This window comes from Ooceraea biroi, chromosome 8 (assembly GCF_003672135.1).
Source record: "Ooceraea biroi isolate clonal line C1 chromosome 8, Obir_v5.4, whole genome shotgun sequence".
In the NCBI taxonomy this organism is placed as follows: domain Eukaryota; kingdom Metazoa; phylum Arthropoda; class Insecta; order Hymenoptera; family Formicidae; genus Ooceraea; species Ooceraea biroi.
The window spans coordinates 3622526-3646026 of NC_039513.1; the positions used below are offsets into that span (position 1 = coordinate 3622526).

A 23501-nucleotide genomic window follows, 5' to 3' on the forward strand; every position below is an offset into this window, starting at 1 on the left:
AGGGAACTTAACGGGGTCGAAGACACCTTCGGGCCGTACATCTTTCACGAGTCCTGCCGTGCCGTATCCGCGTCGGGAGAGATGCTGTTCTCTTCCGACGAGAGATAGAGGAGCCAGCTAGCTCCAGCCAGCCAGCCAACCGCCAGCCAGCCAGCCAGGCAGTTGCGTGTGCCAGCACCGAAATTGTCCGTCGCGACACAGCGGCGCGCGACATCGAATATTAAAGGCGCCCTAATCGCGAGCGACAGGATATAATAGCGCAATAATAAGATGATCCCGGAATATCGAGGCTCTACCCTTCGCGAGAAGATTGAGCCATGTGGAGGGCGAGTTATCTCGAAGGATGATAGTGTGGGGCGATGCTGTGGGACTCCCGCTATCGAATGTCGAGAATGAAAAGTTAATGGGATGCTTAATTACGGCAAGTCCGACGTTAGAGAATTAACGTTCGATTACCGCGATTAGATTTGGACAACGTACGTGCCACAGGGAAACTGCTCGTAGGGCGCAAGTGATGCAAGCTCGAGTGGATTACCTTCGAATGGAGATTCAGTTGCGAGGTCGTCCGATGTGGGAATCGGGCACAGTAACCACGGACAAAAGCTCGATCTCTTTTTTTTTACCGCGGAAGTTCGCTCGGAGAAACCCTCGTTAATGGATCGATACGGGGAGCGGGAACTTGAACGCGGGCTACTTGATCTACTTTACGCATTCGTATATTCGTTTAACGATATTGCTACGATCTCTATCTAGCCACGTTGAAATTTCAGAATGCCGTCCGGGTTCCTTTGTCCTCTCTTCCGCAACTACTCTCGCCTCTTTTTCTCTCTCTCTTTCTCGGTGCATTCATACGGGCCATCTGTGTACGCGCTCGATCTTGATAGAGAGGCTCGGTAGAGAGGCGCGGTATTATACCCGTAATGGTACTCGCGCGAAATAATAGGACCTAATACGCCCTTTCGGAACGCGACGGCGAACTACTCCGACGGAAATGCCTCTCGCGGAAGAGTGGCGCGCGAGGGAATGAGAAAACGAGAAAGAGAGAATGAGTGCAAGAGAAAGGAAGGAGAAGAGCGCACATCTCACGCCGGACTGGCTGCTGCTGGGCGAAGTTCAGAAAACATCTCGGCGGATCTCGACGCTCGGCCGGCGAGGAAGGAAGGCCTGCAACGCGCGCGAACAACGGGCTCCTTTGTCCGATATATCGCGCGCGATCTTCTGCGATCTCTCGGTCGTTCGTCGCCGCTCATCGTCGTCGTCGTCGTTGGCGTCTTTACGTCGTTACGCGCGACCGATAGACGGTCCGCAACAAAACGCAAGCTGTTCGCAAGGCCCCCAGGAACAACCGAATTCTGTCGTGTCGCGTCGCGACGCGGCATCCCGGTCTTCTGTAGCCCTGTTTCGTTAAATTGGTCTCTTTGATGTGTCATACGTGTCACGAGCGCGCTCGCCGCTCGCTCCTCACCCGCTCTCTCGTACGCTCTCGTCCTAATCGCGCGCTACTTTAGACAGTGCCTTCTTTCAGCGCGCCGTAACGCCGCTCCGCAGCGCAACGCTCGGTGGAGAATTCCAGCCCGGGGGTAATAAGCCGTTTTCCGAAGGTCTAATTTTAATTGGCGAGAGGTCAAAGCGCGCGCTCGCGGAAAATCGCCCGGTTATTCGCGAGCAGCGCCCGCGCCGCCCACAATTACTTCGAGGGATACTTACTGCCGGAGGAATGCTGGAAAATTTGCCGCTAAATGTCGCAGAAATTAGGCATGAAATTAAGTTAGCGTTAAACAGGGCGGATATAACGCAGATCCACCTTGCAACAAAACTAATTAAGATTATAAAATTGTGTTTCATGTACAACGTGCCAGCCCGGTACAAGAGGAACGATCTTTCGTGCTAGCGCGAGGAGCTTTCAATAGTTATATTTGATAAACTGCAGTGTATACTTTCGACTTTTGCCAGTGCAAATACGCGTCTTGGTACGAGCGAATCGAATTACTGCGCGTGGCGTGGCGTCAAATAAACGAGACGGACGTTCCCTTGTCTCGCCACGAGACGACGGGGTGGCTTTACCGCCCAAGGCGGAAGCACGAGATTCGCCGCAGCTTCACGTTCTCGGATTTGTCGTAGTCGCGAATGCGAAGTCCCAACGCTGTTTTACATTCCACGGTTAAAATACACGTTGCCGCCCCGTGCCCCGTCATTGTACGCTCGTACGAAATAACGTAAAATCTGCACGCTGCTTGTCTGGTGCGGCGCTTTCAAAGGCCGTCACCTTCGTTCTGCCGTTAAATCCCGCACAGGAGGAAACGAAGCGTTTGCGGCGGGAAAGTTTAACCGTACGCTCGCCGGACTACACCAACAGTTTATTTAACGACTACCACGTCAACGTGCAACACCGTAAAATAACGATTTCATCAACTTTTTAAAGTCACGTCGTGCCGATGTCAAGGCCGTTGAACCTCGATACCAAGTACAACGTTCGTATTAAGTCCTCTCCTTAGTGTAATAAGATTTGCAAAGAGTTTCACAGAGTCTTGTAGATTCTTATCGGTAAATGCCGATATATCTATTTTTTCAGAGCTATGAGGCTTCTATTTGTATCTTAATTTAACATAGCGGAACGTATAATAAACCTATATGCTGAAATAAATTAATTTAATGTTTATCTGTGTTACTTTTGTCGACTAAACTTGTGCGCTTGCCAAATCTTGGACTAACGACGAATAAAAGATATTAGAATAAATTTCTGTAGCAATAATGGAATAATATATTACAGGAAATATATCTCTTTTCGCCTTCCCCAGAGGGTGAAAGGGAAAAACGTAAAAGAATCGCGTAGATACGGCACTCGTCGAGACACCTAAGTGATGGCGCATAACAACGGCCGATTTTCAAACGCGTAATCTCCGCGATTAATTTCCAGAGCCCAAATTCACCGGCGGCCCCACGGACACGCGTATCTTCGCACGTACGTGTCACGGCTCCGTAAAAGATAACGCGAAGTCACTTGTCATTCCCTACGGAAGAGAAGGGAAGGGGCCTCGAGCAAGTTCTGATCAGCCCTTTTTAGTCCTCATTCGGATTCCTCGTTGGCGACGCGAGTGAGTGCGAACGGCAGGCGGCGAGTAAAAAGAGGGAGAGAAAAAAAGGCGAGAGAAAGAAACGAAAGAGAGAAGAGAGCCAGTCGCAGGAGAATGCATCCTAACGACACGTGGCATATTTCATTGGAGTGCTCGATACACTCGGCGCACACGTGCTTAAGGTGCGACAGCGCGAGAGGATGATGGTATGAGTGTGACAAAGTAACTAACATTCCTCGTCGCGAACACCACGATATGCGAAAGAACAACGTACAGCCTTCCCATTCCGTTATTTCTCCTTCTCACCATTCTCGCATTCTCGATGCATTCGTGTTCTGTAAGATTTGCATCGAGTTCCGATAACGTATTCATCATTTTAAGGATTCGATCTATCGATGCTCTTAATTTGTCCCCTTTTTTCAAAAAACTGAACGAGTTAATTGAAATTGCATTTCTTCAATTTCGAGATTGATTCGATCAATCAAGTTTCTAAAAAGTAAGTAAAACATAAAGTAAGCGGTACATTGTGCCCTAATTCTTCAATAGAATCATATTTTTTTCATCTGGTTTTCATCAATGCTCAACTCTATTATTTATATTCTTGGAAACCGAATTTTTGACTGAGTATCTCGAATAAGTTCTGCACTGAACCTCGATTATCCATATATATATCTCTCTAAAAATTTAAAAATGAAGTCTAACATAAATGTACAGTCGTGTATTTACTACCAAAATAGACTCCGTCTGGAATTATGTCTCGTTAAGTATCTTTTTGTTACGCAAAATTAAAATTGTTTTTGTCTTATGTTTGAAGCTTAATGATATTTCATTAAATTCGTCCACTGGATTTGATTTCTTAACCTGACTTAGTAGAAACACTAGTTTCGATTCCATATGTCCACATTTTGATTCCACATTTCAAGGATACTAAAATACGGTGAGATACATTTTAAATATAAATGCTCCATAAATGTTCAAAGCTGTACTGTCTGAATCTTTCATTTGCAGTCTAATGTTAGTAAGCAATTACGAATGACATATCGCGTTTTCCTCTTTAACGGCTCATAATTTCCCATCGAGTCTATTTCCTATTTGCTTCAACGGGATGGAAATGTACCATTATCGTACCTAACCAATGACGTAGATGCGACTAACTATATACAGTCGTCACTTTATAATTCAGACTATACATAACTTCTATACTAAAGGCCGGATCCGATCGACCTATAATATCTGTCATTATGTTATTCGGTCAAGCGTGATGTCGCATACATGGTAACTCGCACTCAGACTTGCATTCGTTTCACATGCAGGCTTTTCGGCGATTCCGTCAAGTCTTTGTGCTTTCAAAGTTTGACGTACGCGACTCGCAGACAGATCGACCGAGTAAACGACGACAGCCTTCGTCCAGCTCGGTTGTCACGTTGTTTGACGCCGGTTAATTGCATCGATCACGGATATCAATGTCGCGCCGAAAGAACGGAGGGACCGAGCGGGCGTGGGCGAACACGGATGAACGTGTTTACGCGAGAACGACACTTTCACCGATGAAGGAAGAAAGAAACGTCCGTCCTTTTTTTAGCAGCTGCGTCGCTGTCGCGCGGATAAAACTCTCGGTATTATCCACGTGCCGTTTTTACGAGCGTGCCGCGAACGGCGAGCGGAACAAAGACCATATGTACACGTCAGTCAGTGGCGAAACACTATCTTTAGATTCCTACTATAGATGGTGATTAATTATTCGTGCGCGTCCGCGTTCGTCGCCATCCGACACGATGAGAGAGGAAGAAAGAGAGAATAGAGGAGCCAGCAACCTAGTGGTAGCTGTCTCCGTCATAAATTATTCATCCGCGTGCCGTTTTTGTTTCGCCGGCCGCGTATACGCGATATCCCGGGAGTGCGGGTGCATCGATATAAAGTTGGAACTGGTTCACGGAGCGAGAAAGCCTCGGTCTCTTGGTTGTTACGTCTCTCGGTCGCGCTGTTGTCTAGCCACACATCCGCGGTTTGCATGCACCTTTGACAGTCCGGCTGATGAGTGAGACTCGGTTCGAGAGTGTGCGCTGCCTCTCTCTCCCTCTCTCTTTTATCTCACCGTTCCAAACTCTCTGTTCTCCACTCGACAAGAAACAAAGACTGCACGCGAGTGACCCGACCGTAAAGACAAATTTGAAACATTCTGTATATTTAATAGAAACTCTCTCGAGTGCCACACTAAAGGACAAATTGAAGCGTCAAGCAATCCGAGAAGGATAAGAATTTGGAAGGCACTTTTTATCACGTCTACTATAATTAATAATTCATGATGATAATTATAAAGTACCAATTACTATAAGTTATTACAATAAATATAAAACGATAATTATATTTCTGTAAAGTGCAACCATAAGTTTTTTATGTTGCGGCGACGGCAACAGTAAATCCAGGCATTATTTAGCGCGCATTATCATGACACGCAGTAATAAATGTTACGCTAAATGCGGTGGCGTGATTAAAGCGGCGATTTATCGCGATGATATGAAGAATGTCGTCAAGCATCGTACGTCGCGAATCGCAAATCGCGCGCGTAACCACGCCTAGTCAGCGGCGCGCGTGACAACACGGTTTCTAGTTGCGAACACTTTCATCGCGAGTATGCTGCGGAGCTTCAATGGCAAAAGCAAAAATACGCGCTAACGCGTTTTATGTCTCCCCGACAGGGCATAAAAGGCTGGGAACGAGTATCGATGGCGGCAATTCGGCGCCCGTGGCCGCGCGCGGAAATGCCTCGTAAAGCCACGCGATGCGAAAATTCGGACGCCGGCGTCTTTCGCGTCGCGACCGACGCTCGCATACGCAACGTCGTTGATGAAATTCTCCTCCCTGATGCGACCCGAGCTAATCTAGCAGAAACATGCGCATCTGGGCGTGACATAGAAGCGAAAAGAGAAGGCAGGGATGTACACTCGTACATGATATATAATTTTATATGTATCTTTATATATACATACGCGCACATACCGAAGAGAGAAACGTAATTCGAAGCTTAAAACACTTTCGCATTCTCGAAATCTCTTTAACAAATGTAATTTAACGTTAAATCACGTTTGATCACGTTCAGCATACATTTTGCACGGTTATTCCGATACTTTTAACGAGTTTTCCGACTGAATTATATTCTCATAAATCTCAGAAATGCTTATGGATATCCGACGCGTATGAAATTTTTAGCCGCTCTCCGATATCGATAATCTCTGCGGCGGTCGCAACATCGAGAACCGTTAGAACATCTCACTTTTACGTAGGATATCGTAAAAAGAGCGGTGGGCTTTAGTCAGAGTACGCTTGACTCACGTTTCGCAAGACTGTCGCTCGTACATCTTTGCGCATGCCTACCCTCGGTGTTTGGGAGCCGACAAATGTGGCGCGAGGAGACTGAAAGAGAAAACCGCCTGTGTAAAAAGGATCTATAAAGGGGCATGAATAGTCGGCAGAGACTCGGATAGTCTCCTACACGCACTCCGAGACACCTGCAAAAGCAAAGATAGCACTTCTCCCCGTCGTAAGCGGCGGTATTTTTTTTAGCACGCATTGTCGTCGCGACAGCGATTGACGGAGATTAATCACACCGCACGCGATCAATCGTCGTCCCGTAACGACCACTTAAAAGATGTTTCTAAGCGAAGACGACAATGTCGGCATCACGTAATAACCAATAAAGCAGTAACAATTATATTGGAACTCGTAAAAAGTAGTGATTAACTGCATAAAAATAGAGAAAAAGCAGACGTATTGACGACCGAGGCAAGAACTTGATCGAAGAATGGAGAGGAAGAGAACGAGAGAAAGAGAAAGAGAGGAAAAGAGAATTACGTGAGAAATTACGAAACTGGATAAACTTAGCTTAATTTATCATTTACACATTGTCCAACGTACCTTAGCATATAATCGTCGCGTGTCGCTCGCCCTTATTTCCAGCACACTCGCGTAATTATATGCAAATCAATATAACGTCTACGTTCAACCGAGAGTTACCGCATACCGCTTTAAGGAAATGGAAATAGTTGACTAAGCAGTGAATATTACTTCGCCTAATTCAGAATTCCACAATAAAGCCCGCGGACGTTTCTCATGAGAGGAATGGTGACTTCCGATCGGGGATTACTATACTGTTATTTAACGGATGTTATGCCTCAGAAACTTTATAATAATACCGTATCTTCTGCTACAATACAGCGGGATTTATTTAACATTTGCTTTATAATATTATCCGCAATTAACACTTCGCAATTGAATTCATATTGTACATAATTAATAAAATTGTAAAAGAATAAAAAAGACAAAAGAAAAACAATCGAGGGAGGGAGGAACGCAAAATGTTTTGAAAACCAGATGCTCGCTGATGTTGCGTACGCGGTGCAATGCAGTGAACGCATAAGAATGGAGATGCAGAGTTTTGCTTGAATAACGATAAACATCGCATCGCAAACAAAAATAGACGAGAGCCTACCGGTCGGCGTATCGTCCGCTATTTTTAGGTGGTCGTCGCACGGAAACTACTAAAATAAATAACCCGTCCGTCGGAACTTTCCCTTAATATTCGTTCGAATCTTGTTTCTCTTACACCCGGTATCGCTGGTCTCGTGATGTGTAAAGGCAACGTGCAACGCGCCCACCGAGCGAATATATACCGGGCAAATATATTCAACGCGTGATCGTTTAAGCGAGCGCATAAACTCGATCTCGAACACCGTTGCCGCCGCTTCTTTACCTCACGCTAGTTCAAAAAGGAGAAGATACTGCCAGAAGTTTCATTCCCGGCTACCACCGACTTAATCGTAAATGCAGCGAGATGACTACGTAAAAAAAGAAATGTTCTCTTACGTTTACGATTCGAAGCGTGACTCGAGGCTAGTTTTATAATCGGTGAAACTAGTTTTACAATCTCGACCGTGGAGTAACATGACTGTGCCGATTACGAAGCAATCAGCGAAAATGGGACACGAGTTGATGGACTCGTTCAAATTAGCGCGTATCATCTTCAAAGGAAATGGCTAATTTGCCCGCTAATTTAGTGCACGAGAAAAAAGGGGGCCGAAAAAGCGAAAATCATTAAAGCAATATAACGACGAGTCAGAGTTCACGGTAAAAGTGATATCTCACGAGCTATCTGCATCGGGGGTCAGAGATGCGCCTTCATCAAAGTAATTGAGGGTTAATAGAATTGATTTCGGACGAGATGATACCGGAGCCCGTCTGTAAGTATTAGCAAGTAATAGAGGAGCGAATCGAATTGTGCTCCTCGCACATAGACCTTTAATAATAATCGTTCTGCGTTTAAATAATTCAACGCGACTCACAGTTTAATTGATTATGCGTTTACTTATTCCACGATTGCATGCGAATTAATAACGCGTTTGTGTACGTATTGTGACGCAGCAGTAAAACAAGCAACACATGTTAATCATGCCCAATTGTGTGGCTAATATGCTAATATTGGATATATATAAATTGCAATATCGCATATTTATCAGATGCAATTATATATTAATGCGAAGATATTAACAGTTCGTCTTCTTCGGGGATTAGGGCAAATTACGATTTGAAAAATATCATCGCACCTTTTTTAACGTCTCCTTCTTTTGCCATCATCAGTGATTACGACGGAAAATATATTCGTCCAGTAAATCTAAATGCTCGTTTGCTGGGACAAAACAAAAATTGCCTTTGTTATTTCCTCATTCATACCTCCCGCTTAGTACGCTACATGAATCTTATCTCCCCTCTTTTATCTAAAACGCAAATGTTTGATTACAGACGCGCGTTGACGACTCGCCGTTGTAAATGAAAGCTACGCGACCAACGTTGCGAGGGATCGCGCAAGCCGCGCTCGCAACGGGGGAACGAAAACAAAACTCGCGTTCTACAATTCTCATCTCGTTTCATCGTGCTTCTTCTAACTCAGCGTTCTCGTTCAACGAGTGAACAAGAGACGCGGGGTCCGTGTGGTCCATCCGAGCCTCAAACCGAGATGATCCTCGGCGCGAAGTGCGTCCTCGTTACGCGAACTCGATTTGCGTACAGATTCGGCGGAGCGCGATCGACGAAACATCCAGGGCAGGCAGCAGGCAGACAAGCAGGGGCGAAGGGAGGGAGAGTGTGCAAAATCAATTTATGCGAATAGGATTCGCCACCGCCGTGGAGAGAGCGATGCTGGTCGAATCGCGCGCGCGATGCTCTCGCGAGCATCCGGCTTAGCGCGTGACTCGCGGGAGAGTCGTGGGAAACGTGCGATTTCGCGTTTAAACGGCGAGCCGTCGATTGGGGTAAACGCAGCGAGGGATCGCCGGGACGACGTCGCGTGGAGGATAACGCGGAAAGGACACCCTGTATATTATTTACGCACGGCGCGGCGTGCGCGGGGGACGCTGGACCGTAAAAGCTGGAGCGTGCTAGGGGGATCAGTCGGCAGGACGGGCGGGGGAGGGTGAATGGGGCGCAGGGAGCGTGGGGCCGGGAGGACACGGATAGAGGGAATGGGAGAAAGAGATAGAGAGACGGAGAAACAACGATCGCGTACCTTGAACGGTGATTCCCAACGCAGCCAGCAGGAGCAAGCGATCGATGAATCCGCCGCCGCGGCACATCTTCATTAATATATCCGAGGGGCTGCCCCGTCCCGTCCGTGCAGTTGCGCTCTGTCTCACTTCACCGTGAACGCGTCGTCGTGCAGAACCCCGCGCGCACGCACGCACGCCAGCCGAAACGGCGGGGGGTGGCGGGTACGCGAGGCAGGGGAAGGAGGAGGGCGGGAGGAGAGATTGGGGCACCCGGGCCACCGATCAGCACTCGCGTGTCATCGGCCCGTACTGGCCGCTCCGACGGCGACGACGACGATCCTCGCCGACGGTGGATTCTCCCTTTCTCGACGGACGTGCCTCCTTTCGTTCCTCCTCTTCCGGTTGGACGCACACGGAAACACACTTGGCGAATATATCCGACACCCGCGCGCACGCACGCTCGCGCGATGCGATGTATCGAAGGGTCGTCGGGATCACTCGTTCACTCGCAGCCGACTTCGCGTCGCGCGTCGCTCGTCGACGACCGCCGGCGATGCGGCCGATCCCGCGGCGCGTCTGCCATTGCTCGGCAGGCAGGACGAGAACGGCGGCGGCAACGGCGACGGCAGTGGCGGCGGAATATCCATTCCCCGGGTTACGTCCGGGCCGTCGCGGACACACGGTCGTCGATAAACGCGGCGCCGCCAAATGCAACGGAACGACGACGGGCGGGCAGCGGCGACCGTCGGCCGGGGGTCGCAGGAGCGATCGCGGACTTCTTGCTCTTCGCCTCGCGCGTAAACGCCTCGTCACGGCGTCTCTCGAACGGGTTTCGACCGCGACCCTTGCAGCGGCAGCTGCCGATGATCGATGCGCGCACTACGTCGCTCGTACAATGACTACGTCGACGATGACAGCGGGTCGAGGGTTCGTTTTGCGCTCTACGGGGGCACGCTGCGCGGCGCGACGCGAACACGCGACCAGCCGAACGCTACAATGCGGTCGGGAATAACCCGCCGCGACCCCGCGGGATGTCAACAGTCGCGCGCGCGCTCTCGCAGTCGCGAGAACCGATTCATTTCGCCGTGCGCGATCCACGATCGAAGCCCGGGGCGCGAGGCGGACGCTGCGACCGGATCGATCGATCGATGTTTTATCGCTCGCGACAATGCAACCCGGGACGGGGAGGGGAAAACTGTGCAACCCGTTACTCCCGCGACGCCGTAGCGCCAGCGCGCCACGAATCCCGCGGGGCGACGTCACTGGAACGGCCGCGTGTGCCCATCGCTGAATTTGTCACTGGCGTTCGTATGGTGGACGCACGAGTTTATCGCGCGAGCTGTCAGTTGTGACAATCGAGTTCGAGCCAAAATATTAGAAACGCGCCGGACGCGAAGCAAACCACCGACGCCACCCGACGCGAGGACCGATCGCGACTGGCGCGCGGTACGCAAGCGCCCGTATAAAAAGCTGAGAATTTAGCGCGCCGTCCAGCGCCATCTACAGAATCGAGAAGAACTAACCTACCTATATGTGTACACGTACGTCGCGAAGCATACACACGCGTATTGCTTGCATTTATCATGCATTCCCTGTTATCGATGATTAGTGTAAGCGGTAGTGAATGTAAATAGTACTGTGTGTCTTTTATTAGCTTTATTAGTCTTTATTAGGAAGAAAGGAAAAGTTTATTAACCTCTTGTGAGCCACGTTTTAATTTGGAGTGTATAAATTTAGATTAGATGATGTGTACATTTTATTTTTACTTTTACATTTTAGCAGTAAACTCAAATAACACAGAATGTATTTGTAGTAATAATTTGTAGTAATGTATCAATATTAGATAGATTCTATTGACTGAATTGTGTCGATTGTCCGATAATTGTATCATTTTTAAACGATAAATCTGCGATGTAAAATAAAATGCAATGTTGAATAAAACTCGATATAAGCTAAAAATGTAACAAATGATTAATATCAAAAATACCTGATATTATTTTATTTATTATATATAGATATTGAATGATAATCCATTTAAGGAAATAATAATTATTTTATTTATTATAGTTTTTATTGATATTATTTTATTTATCATATGAATATTGAATAATAATCCATTTAAGGAAATAATAATGCGTTTAGTATAACTTTGCATTTTGCATCTTGCGAGAAGAAATTTTGGAGGAACGTTAAATTCAAGTAAATATAATCGCGCAACTTGTCTGATTTATTAGCAAAACGATAAGTATTTCCACGTGAAACTTCCATTCGACATTTTGTGCGATGTTTCTGCTGCCGTAAGTTTCTGAATATTTGTTTTGTATGACATAATCTGATGCGTGTTTCAATGTGATTGTATTATAGCATGTGCTAACGCCACCTACAAGATCGAGAAGAACCTTTTAAGGACTCGGTCCGCTCTATCGTCGCTCGGACACCATGGACCGGCGACGCGGACGCACCGATTCCCACCATGTGGGTCTTCGGCCGCGCTCGGCCATCTTCGATTCGGTTTTGTAGCTCGAGGATACGCGATTCTACGAAAGGATGTGCGAGCACCGCAGGATCGTGTCTAGATACGCGTGAATCCCCGCCTACGGCCGGGCAATTGATTTCTTTCCCTAACGAGTTCCCCTCGGGTATTCCTACGGGAAATTCCTGAGAAATTCCAGTCCTTTTTCTCATTCGTATTTTCTGCTTTTAGCCATTTTAGCAATAATTAATACCGTCTCGCAGAAGTGTATCTGTACGTGGAAATATCCTTTGCGCGCTGCGTAATTCCCTTACGTGCATATACGTTACTATAAACTGGCCGAGAGGAAGCGCGCCTATACATAAAACAAATTGAAACTAATTTTGATGAGTTTGAATTTCAATCCTGCCGACACCGAAAAACATACCGCGCGTCGTTGTCACGTATATACCAATGTTACAAACAAACACGGACATTACCGCGCGCCTGTAAAACACCGAAATCCGAGCGCGGCGGGAAATTACGCCAGTCCCGATCCCCGTTGTAACGCGGATAAACAAATTGGCAATAAAGTAAATGGGAGTCGAGCGGGGCGATGGCCGGGGAATCTCATATTTCGCCGGGATAAGCGCAAGCCCCGTCCCGTGGAGCACGTCCATGGCCATTAACGCGGCTGGGAAATAAAGTCCAATTATCCGACTCTATTGTGAAGATCGATTCCTCCGGTCGTCTAATAGACGGGCGTAATTATGCGCGGCACCGCGTTGAAGTCTCCGGAGCGGCCGATCGATCACGCGATTTATCGCGCTCGAACGCCGTCGTATGACGAGGCCTCGCGATGCGCCGGAACATAGAGCCGGCTCTGTCTCTCCCGCTTGTAACGCTGGTTGTTGCAACATCGTGCGCCTAATGCAAGCGGCGTACGAATCGGGCGATGCATTTGGCCGGGCATTCGGTTAGCGCACGAATTACGACGTCTCTGTGCATACACAGAGGTGCACGCACGAACATTGCGGACGACGGAGATCGGTCGATCGCCGATAGAAAACTGGCCGATGGCCGGCATCCCGTTTGCGAACGCGTGATCTCGCTCGCACCTTCATGGTGTAGCTACAAGCCACCTGCGCGCGCTGTACCCTGAAGCCCCGTGTAAATATTTCCCGAATCTCGATCGCCCCGAATTCTGCATAGACGCCGCTGCAACGTACCGCCGTTCGCAAATTATCGGCCGATCGGATCGAAAGATATATGTATACTTCGGCGAGTAACGAGCGAGTACTTGCGGCCAGAATCCAACGAGACAATTTGTAATCGTTGACGATATTTTTACGCGCGATATTGTTATATTAAATATTTACTTATAAATTTTACTGCTAATTTATTTATTTTACTTTACTCCGAATGGATGAAAATGTATTGGGTTGGCCAAAAAGTAATTACGTTTTTTTTTATATAAATAAAAGGCGAATTTTTCATGGGAAACAAAAACTTTATTAAACAATATATTGTCCATTTTGTTTGATTATCTTTTGCCATTTTTCAGGCAACTTCATGATTCCGCGCTCAAAAAAGTTCTTATCTTTTTCAGCAAAAAACAATTCCAACAACGATTTCATATCCTCATCAGCAGTCAAGGTTTTACCATTCAAGGCATTTTGCAAAGAACGAAACAAATGGTAATCTGATGGTGCCAGGTCTGGCGAATATGGTGGTGGTAACACATCCCATCCAAGCTGCAACAATTTTTCACGAGTGACCAAACTTGTACGTGGTCTAGCGTTATCATGGTGAAACACAACACCTTTGCGATTCACCAATTCTCGACGTTTCTGTTTGATAGCAATCCAGTTGACGACAGTATACGTCTGAATGAATGGTTTGATTCCTTGCAAGCAGCTCAAAATACACAATACCTTTAAAGTCCCACCAGACTGACAGCATAATCTTTCTTTGGTGAATATCTGCTTTTCAAGTGCTTTCAGCAGGTTCATCACGCTTGCTCCACCATCTTTTTCGTTTGACGTTGTAGACGATCCATTTTTCGTCGCCTGTTATCATACGTTTCAAAAATCGATCATTTTCCTCACGTTTCAAAAGAGAATCGCAGATGTCAATACGCTTAGTGAGATGAATTTCTTTGAGCTTACTAATGTATCCAAGTCGTTTTAAATGGTTTTCAACACTCGATTTCGATATGTTAAGATTCTCAACAATCTCTCGTGTCGTTAAACGCCGATTGGAATCGATCAGTGCCTTTATTTTGTCATCATCAATTTCGATTGGCCTTCCCGAGCGTGGTGCATCTTTCACATTAAAATCTCCAGATCGAAATTTAGTAAACCAATTTTGACACTGCCGCAGTTTTAAAGCATCTTCGCCATATACATCAGATAACTTTTTATGAGCTTGCACAGCGTTTTTCCCTTTTCGGAAGTAATAAAACAAAATATGACGAAAATGTTCTTTTTGATTTTCCATTTTGAAATCGACGGCAAAGAAACAATTGTTAACGAAATCGTGTACTTTCTTTTTCTAAAACAAGCTTGAACTGTGAGTTGTTAACCTACATAATTAATTTGCGGTTTAGAATGAAGTTAGTTACATTTCAAGACATGTATGTCCATCTATTGGAAAAAAAACGCAATTACTTTTTGGCCAACCCAATATGTCTTGCGTCAAGAGTGTTCGATGCTGCAAACGATAACAGTTTCGTAAGTCTTAAATCGGTTGAATAATATCAGCAATTTTATCCGATTCTTTTCCATCAAGTATTCAAGTATTAAGCTTAGCAGAGATTTGCTTGATTTTATTGTAATACGCAGATAAATGATTTGCGGAACAAATTGCGACCTGGTAACTGCAGGGAGAAACGGACTCGCTTCGACAGCTGTATTTGCGTAATCGAACAGCATTCGCTGAACATACATTGTAAATGCTTCCTCATAGTTTCGTTTTTTAGACTTGTCTGACTTGTGTAAATGTACCGGACACCTTGAGCTACGTAGCAGAGCCGAGAAAGCCCAAGGATGCGTGACACCTGCACGGATGGAAGAAGTGCAGGCGCGCTTATCGAAGCGCAATCGGAAGACGCGGCGCGCAGCCGGTAGCGATATCAAGAGATAGCGGAAATGCGGATGAAAGGGGGCCTGTGCGACGCCGGTACCGGAATTCGAACGACTGCTCAAACAATCGCGAAGGAACCTCGCCGCAACTGGAAGCTCCACGGCGGAAGTGCGTAGACGTATGTATGTCGCTTCGTGCGCGATACGATCGTTTTTACAACTGATTAATTTCGCTCGACTTATCTCACGCGACAAGACGGCCAATCAAGCCGAACGCGACGACGGAATTCGCAGTTGAACTTTTTCGCTCCAACGATAAATTGCGCTGACGGCCTTAACCGATCTTTAATTGGTGTTTCCGATTTATCAGAGTTTCAATCGAGATATACGCGGTGTCCCGATATCGGTGCTTTTAATCTTTTAATGACTTCAGTTCCGCGGATTTAAATATTCTTCGATTTTTCCGCGGAAACGTTCGATGGTCCACGATTTTATTGCGATTCATTGATATTCAGCACTTCAACGTCTTGAGGATCCATTTTTAGACGGCTTTCTTGTTGACGATGCAGCTCGGATTTACTTGCACTCTTTGACAATTATTCGTGTGACGATATATAGCGTTAAAGTACAGAAGTGCAGCATCGAAGTCGAGCCAGAGAATCGGACCGTTAAAATAACGGCGGTGGAACACTGCGTAGATAGAGCAACGAGATTTCATTAATCGAGGTTAGCGCCGATCGGCTTTGCTGCAACTGGTCCTAACCGCCCATCATATTACTCAGCGAAATAATCGCCGTCGTTGGCGCACTAGATAAATATTGTCGCTGAATATTGTCAGGTGCTCGGGCACAACCGCATTTTCACGCTCCATTTTTACCTTTATCGACGCGCCGTTATTACTTTCTCTACGCGCGCGCATTAATTACGAGCAATGGCGTGTCGTTTATTCAACCGTTTGATAAATAAGATAAGGCTCAGATTAATAAGGCAACCGGTTGCGCGTTAACGCGTATGTGAAACTGATGCTGAAGAGATATGCATAGCGTTCTCTCTGTCTCTCTCTCTACAAATATAGTACAGCCATTCAATATAATTTATTTAATATAATCGACTTATTATTAACAGTTATTTCCATGATAAAAATCGAGCACAAGCCTCGACAGAGCTATCTAATCTTAAATCTATGAAAGACATAAAGGCAATTACGTGAATTATTATTAGAAATCCTGTTCTGCATAAGGATTCATGAATTTGATCTTAAATTCCACAAAGGGTATAAGTGTAGGTTAATTATATTAGTTAAATCGGGGTTTAATGAATATATTGTATGTTACTCCCTTTGTAATTGCACTCGCACAATTCGTAATCGGATTGTGAGCTTGAATCGTCGCTACTGCGAATTTTGTGAACGTCAAATTCTGGAAATACTTCTCGTCGAAGATCATCTATTATATTCGATCGTGCGCTATCGACACCGTCGGCGGACGACAAGTGATGCAGAAGGTCAATGACAATCTCACGACGTGGTCTGTTGAAAAATGCGCCCACGACTTCGGGAATATCGATGAGCGGCTGCTTCGATAAGACGTGTCTGCGAGAGCGATTTTAATGACACGTCATTAATTTCATGTCTGTATTCTCATCGCGTATGAAGCAGCAAAAATCGTATTTCACATTTTCTGTGAAATTATTGAAAAAGAGAGGATACACATTAAACCTGTACATGATATTATCATAAAATATATGAATTTTCCTCAATTTATTATAAATTATTATAAATTTATGTCTAGATTCACCTTAATAAAATGGTAATCAAGCTTTTGATTTCCGGATGAGAATTGAAGTAAATTTCGTTTTCCCTTCGAGTGATCATTTTCATTTCGTTCAGAGCTTGTTTCTGGTCCCTCGTTAGAGCTTCTACATCGTAATTTTGCATACCGTGCGGCGGATCCGCGGGATGAAAAGCGCTACTATTTTTAAACTGCTGATTGGACATAATTGTTTCTGAAAATATATTTCTTTGTGTAAGGGTTTATCGAATATACGTTAAAATATTTTTCACATGCTCTCGATATCTCTCAGTGCACTTTCTAAATTGTTTTACTCAATATTTTTTTCTCCTGTACTCACCCATGTTAATTGTAAATACGACGCACAAAGATTCGCAAAATAAATTATGTAGAAATAAATATTACGGATAAAAAAAATTGACGCAAAAATAAATTGGCTTTTGTTTTTACACGAGATAACATACACGAATCTGCGCACACGCGATGCAATGGCGCGACATAAATATTGATGCAATCTATGACAGCAATGCTCAGGCGATGACTCATGTCGCATTCACACATACGAGAAGATTAGCGAGTAAGCCTTTTCTAGTTAACAGCTTTGTGGAAAATCCAAGAAGGATAACAATACTCTGACGAATGTTAAAGCACACATAGAAAATACCAGTTCTAACAGTACAGATAAGTAGAAGACATTTATCATAGAATCTTGGCATCAATCAGAACGAGCGTGCGAGATACATATTTTAATATATTGGGTCATTAAGTATGAAACTTTACAATGTAAAAGCGCCATCTTTAACATTTGTTATCTCAAATTTGGCGCTAGACGTCAGTATCAGGTTAGGTTAGTGTGATAGATGTATGTTCGCTCTTCAAATGTCATATTTGTTTGTTCAAATATCTTCATTAGTTTTATTGGTGGATTCTTTTTTATAGAACTATGGAAAAGTCCAAAATTCGTGTGATTTATGAATATGAGTTCCGCCGTGGAACCACAGGGTCGGAGACAGCTCGTAATATCAACGCTGTATTTGGTGAAGGTTCAACTACTAAAGCAACGGTGGGCAATTGGTTCAAAAACTTCAGAGATGGAGATTTCAGCCTCGATAATGAGCCACGTGGAAGACCAAAGACGAAGATGGATAATGATCACTTGAGAGCCGTAGTAGAGTCCGATCCATTTCAAAGTACACGTGAATTGGCATCGATATTCAATGTTTCCATACCCACCATATTGGTTCATTTAGCTGCAATTGGTAAGATAAAGAAGTTGGACAAATGGGTCCCGCACGAATTGACCGATGCGCAGCAGGCGCAACGTCTAGAGGCTTCACTTTCTTTGCTTTCCCGTCACAAAAATGAATCTTTTTTTAATCGAATTGTGACCTGCGATGAAAAGTGGATACTCTACGACAATCGTAAACGCTCACATCAGTGGTTGAACGCTGATGAACCACCGAGACATCACGCGAAACCCAACATTACACAGAAGAAGTTTATGGTGACTGTTTGGTGGTCCAGGTCAGGTGTTATCTACTACAACTTTATGAAACCTGGTACATTGATAACGGCTGAAGTATATTGCAAGCAACTGGACGAAATGATGCAACAACTTGTTATTAAACAACCGAAATTGGTCAATCGGTCAATGCCACTCCTGTTGCATGATAATGCTCGACCGCACACTGCACGACTGACCGTGGCAAAGCTACAGGAGTTGGAATTGAAAACTCTCCGTCATCCACCATATTCACCAGATCTATCACCTACCAACTATCACTTCTTCCGGAATTTGGACAACTTGTTGGTGGGAAAATTCTTCAATTCTCAACAGGCAGTCGAAACAGCCTTCCGCGACTTCATCGATTCCCGTACTCCTGGCTTCTATAGTAGAGGCATAGACCAACTACCACTAAAATGGCAGAAGTGTGTAGATAACATGGGCGCATACTTCGATTGAAAATAAATCATGTCCATGTGCCAAAAAATGCAAAAGTTTATGTTCTATTTGTAAAGTTTCATACTTAATGACCCAATACATAACTTTCAATAAAATAATAATAATGCATCAACAGCGATAAAAAGGAGCGCAATATATTTTTTCTTTGTGAGAAGGATATATTACAAGAGAGCATTGTCAGAATATATTTAAATTAAATATGTTTGTATTTATTTGTACATTTTTTAATTATTTACAGCCAGTTCTTTATAAATATTCGTCATGGATGTTTCCGTCCTGACAAATTCCCTGAGTTCACGTGCGCTGAACATTTTTCCGCTATTTCCGACAAATTTATCTTCAACTCGTGTTCTTGCATTCTAAATAAGAGAGTAACGCTGACTAAATGTCTTTTTTCCTTTTAAAAATATTCAGGTTTTTCCATGTACAATATAAATTGCAATTTAACATATGCGACAAGTAGTTATGTTTGTACTAATAATACACTACTAACAATACACTACTGTGTCTAAATACTAGTAGCACGAGCTAGAAACTATAGTTATCATACAATCTTATCTATCCTACATATCACACATAATATCCTCTATCACATTCTCAGAAATACTTATCTGTGGTATTGCAGTAGTCTCTAGAGAACTATGATGATCCTTTTTTTGCGTTTTGCGCCGCATGCAAGGACACCGAATCAATATACGCCTTTAATAAATCGTAGACTCGTAGGCTATTACCTATCGATTCCTCGCAGTCGTTATTACGCTGTTTCAGAGTTATTACGCTATTTCTCGTGCAATTCAAGGTAATTTCCTTCTGGCAAGTTGTATTTATACATGTTAATTGACTTGATTCTATTCTCCCATTGACTAGATACTGGCATTTCTATATCCGCGATATTTACAACCTGCGATGGGAGCTTTCGCCCACCTAATACTGGATACAAAAAAATATACGATAAAAAAGCATCTGGCGCATTTCAATTATATTTTTATTTATTACATACGAGATAATCTTTCTTGTGCAAATGACGAATTACGTTCCCGTTCGCGCGAGATCGTCGTGAAACATACGCTTGGTCCGCTTTTCGATATATCGCCCACGCGCGTTAAATATTAACGAGTTAATATTCTATACTCGTCATTAAAAAAAAAACGCGATGCAGGCACGCGGCGGTGAGCGGTGACGCGTCGCAAATACGGTGATTAAAACGCGTCCCGGCAGGAAACGACGTCGCGCCGACTCCTTTATTATCCGTTCGCCTCGGCGCAATTCCCGCGGACGCGGAGTTTTTCCGAACGCGATTCGCCGCGGTATCGGATATTGCGGCGACGCGCGCCTCATCGTCGGCTCCGTCTCCTCTTTTTTTTTTTCCTTAACTGAGGGGGTTTCCTATGGGTTGCGCAAGAGAAGAATGCAAATGATCCGCGCGCGAGTGCAACGATGAGCAAGAGGAACTTTGCCATCAACGTCGCGATTTACGCAACAATGACGACAAACGGACGTTCCCCGATTTTCTCTCCCGTCTTGCCACCGTCGTGCGACTGACGTTGATCGAGACCGATTCGTTGCGTTTACATTTTTCAACGCCTAAAGGCGCAACAATGACTGTGAATTTAATCGCGAGAGCGAGTAGAAGTATCTATGAGTTCGTCGTGCTAGCCTCCCGCGTCTTCATGACGCATCGCAACTTATTCATGACCCTTCGCAGCAGCTTCTTCTGAGTAGCCAGCATCAGGAGCCAAATTATCGGCCATATCAGCCGGCATATCTTCAACACCACTAGTTTGTTCATGCACGCCAGAAGCAAGCCGAAGAACCACGGTGCACCCATCAACAGGTACATTTGCAGGAACAGAAAGTACTTTTTCCTGAGGGCATTAGTCTGATTCCGCGTCGCGATTTCCGTGCTGCGCTGTATCCGTACGATCTTGTACGTGGTGAAGACAAACAGCACGTTATTCCAGAAGAGCGTCAGCAACGGCAGGCTAAAGAAGTAGATGATCACCATGAAGTTCGGACCGCCGCGATAACGACGGTAATTCGGTTTGAGCGGGAAATCCTCGGGTATTCCGGGATAGAATTCCAAGACGAAGGCGAAGAGGGCCGGAATGAAGGCGCCGCCCCAGGCGAACGCGCCGTACAACAGGAATCGCCTGTTCTCCTCTTGGACGGTCCGCTGGCCGGATCCCACGAGCCAGCGAAACCGCGTGATGGACAGGGTCATGTCGATGCAGATCACGTTCAGCCAGAAGACCGTAGCGTTCGTGAAGTACTGCTGCACTATCCAGAGAAATACGGCGACGTCGACGTTGATCAGGCAGTCGCAGATGTCGCAGTAGCCGAAGAACAGCAAGATGCAACCCTGCAGCAGCAGGCAGACGTTATGACGCAGCACTGCGCGATTGTAGATGCTCTTGCCCAGGTCTCGCGCCAGCAGGTACACCGCGACGACGATGCTGCAGAGGACAACGTGCGCCAGGTTGGTGTCCATGTAGGTCTGCGCGCCCCAGAAGTACACTGTGCTCAGACCGTTGCTGTGACGATACACCTCCCTGTGATCGCCGTCCGTCAAGTTCGACGACGTGTTCGACGACACGTTCGACGACGACACATCGTTAATCATCATCCTCGTCGTGATAGTCGTGGTGATGGTCGTGACAGTAACGATGGTCGTCGTGGTGGTCGTCGTTCTCGTCACCACCATCGATTCCGCAGAGCTGCCGGTATCCGGTGTCACGCTGATCTCTTGACTGGGACACTCGGCCAATACCGCCGTGCCGTTGATCATGTTCTCGACACAATAGTCCCTTGATACGCGGAGCCGGGGGACGCGCGACGGGTGACGTACGGGGTACCAGCCAGCGCCATGAACGCGACAGTTCAACCCCTGCACGGACGAGATCACGGTGGCCTGCCGTGAGCGCTGCGACGATAGTGTCCTCCAAGCGTCGAAGGTGGTGTAGTTGATCCTGTCCGGGTCCACATGAACGCATTCCAGGTCCTCGTTGAACGCGTAACCGATGTCGCAGCACTTCCTCGGCCTGTCCGTGCGATAAACCACCCCCGTCGTCGGACGGCCGAAGACGGACGAGGCAAAACACAGTAGGACCAGCGCGACGTAGCAGGACGGTCCCGACGCGTACATACTGGCTTTCCGATGGACCTCCTCGCACTGATACCGACTGACTGACTGACTGACTGACTACGCGAACCCGTGAACGCGTGTCCTGCGGTTACTCGACAAGTTGTAACAACGAATCGGCGAAGAGCCGATCGTCCGTCCAACCGACAGTCTGCCGGCGCAATATCGTCACCGTGATTTTCTTCCGCTTCCCCGGTACTAGACTGACGCAGCGCAAACGCGCGCCAGCGGCGTTTATTGCGAAAAGCGCGCGTGTGTTGGCGCGACAGTTCGGTATAAACTCAACAAAGATATTATCACCGTTGAGTGCTGCGGTCAGTTTTCGCAATTGCATCGCAATCAATGGAGTTCCAATTGGTTACGATAAAAACGACGGAGATGAGAATATAACGCTCAATTCGATAAATAAAGAATAAAGAATGAAAGGTCCCTACGTAATATTTTTTGAAATATGCAATTAGTAATATAACTTCTCTCTTTACCAAATACGCTTATGTAAACCCGTCATAATTCCAGTTTTTGTGCAATTTTATTTGGATTGACGGAGAGGTTCTGCAAATAGACATTATTTTTAGAAGAAACAGTTCTTTTGTTTATTTGCATATCCGAATCGATATGAAATAAACATCATCGATTACGCAATTAATTCGTTAAGCGTAGATCTGCAGTTCGCCGATTCATGTCGCTTTCTTTCAAACTGTCGGAACATGCAGTACAATAGGGGCGACGCAGCCAGGAGCGCAGTGAGGGATGGCAGCTTTGTTGATTTTGTGGTTGATAGATCGCGAGTCACAAAAGGATTTTAGCATATTTATGTGACGACCGTGGTTACTTCGAACGCGCGGTCATGCTGGGCGTGCGTGCCGATTGCACGAGGAGTTTTCTTTTGGTGTCGCGTATTTCTTGGTAACTGCGGCTGACAGTCCAAGGAAGTGAACCATCGCGTGGAAAACGCATCACGAGTAACATAATTATTACACATAATAAATCCTCGTTTTCTTCTTCCGTTTTCTATGGAAGTGCTCGCTGATGCGGCTGCGGAATAGCAAAGACGCCGCGGACATCTGAAGATGAACGCTGCACGAATGGCGGGGCCTGAAGACCAGAGAATCGAAAAGACATGAGAGAAAAAAGAAGAGTAACTTACTTGGAATAGTATATCAGCAGTGGATGTAACTATTGACGATTGTGAACACCGCTGATTTAAATAATTTCATGATTTCTTCAGGCATTTGCTTGGATTGTTATAAATCGTGCAAATAAATTTTGTAAAATTACTCATCGCACTGTAAAATTAAAGCATTGGAAATTTGTATTTATATAGCATGTGTACGCACACATGTATGTGTATAAAATGTTTATCATGCAGATCGTATTGCTGAAATTAATTGCAAATATCTAATAATGTGATTAAATGTAAATTGTGATAATTATACAAAAATAGAAAGTACGAAATATAAA

General features: G+C 45.6%; 3 protein-coding genes across 3 annotated transcripts in view; all 3 read right to left on the reverse strand.

The window, feature by feature from the left end:
• LOC105274831 (roundabout homolog 2) overlaps positions 1 to 11531 on the reverse strand; it is a 90937-nt gene extending 79406 nt beyond the window's left edge. The window contains exon 1 of the mRNA XM_011331275.3: positions 9634 to 11531. Within this exon, the coding sequence (XP_011329577.2) occupies positions 9634 to 9706 (73 nt within the window). The 5' untranslated portion in view covers positions 9707 to 11531. The remainder of the gene's footprint in view (positions 1 to 9633) is intronic.
• A 4928-nt stretch (positions 11532 to 16459) lies between these two features.
• Positions 16460 to 17282, reverse strand: LOC113562474. Its single transcript, XM_026972056.1, has 3 exons — positions 17279 to 17282; positions 16945 to 17152; positions 16460 to 16739 (listed from the first exon to the last, which is right to left on the reverse strand). Exons 1-3 carry the CDS (start codon positions 17280 to 17282, stop codon positions 16460 to 16462), a joined length of 492 nt encoding a protein of 163 aa, XP_026827857.1.
• A 1802-nt stretch (positions 17283 to 19084) lies between these two features.
• Positions 19085 to 23411, reverse strand: LOC113562452. The gene has a single exon (XM_026972016.1). The coding sequence runs from the start codon at positions 22041 to 22043 to the stop codon at positions 20538 to 20540; it is 1506 nt and encodes a 501-aa protein (XP_026827817.1). The 5' UTR covers positions 22044 to 23411; the 3' UTR covers positions 19085 to 20537.
• Positions 23412 to 23501: the final 90 nt, after the last annotated feature.

Excerpts from the sequence above, each read along its gene's own strand:
- LOC113562474 (XM_026972056.1), bottom strand. Across the intron at positions 16,740-16,944 it reads TTGATTACCATTTTATTAAG|ACACGTCTTATCGAAGCAGC; the intron begins GTGAATCTAGAC and ends TCGCTCTCGCAG.
- LOC113562452 (XM_026972016.1), bottom strand. The coding sequence starts at position 22,043 with ATGTACGCGTCGGGACCGTCCTGCTACGTCGCGCTGGTCCTACTGTGT.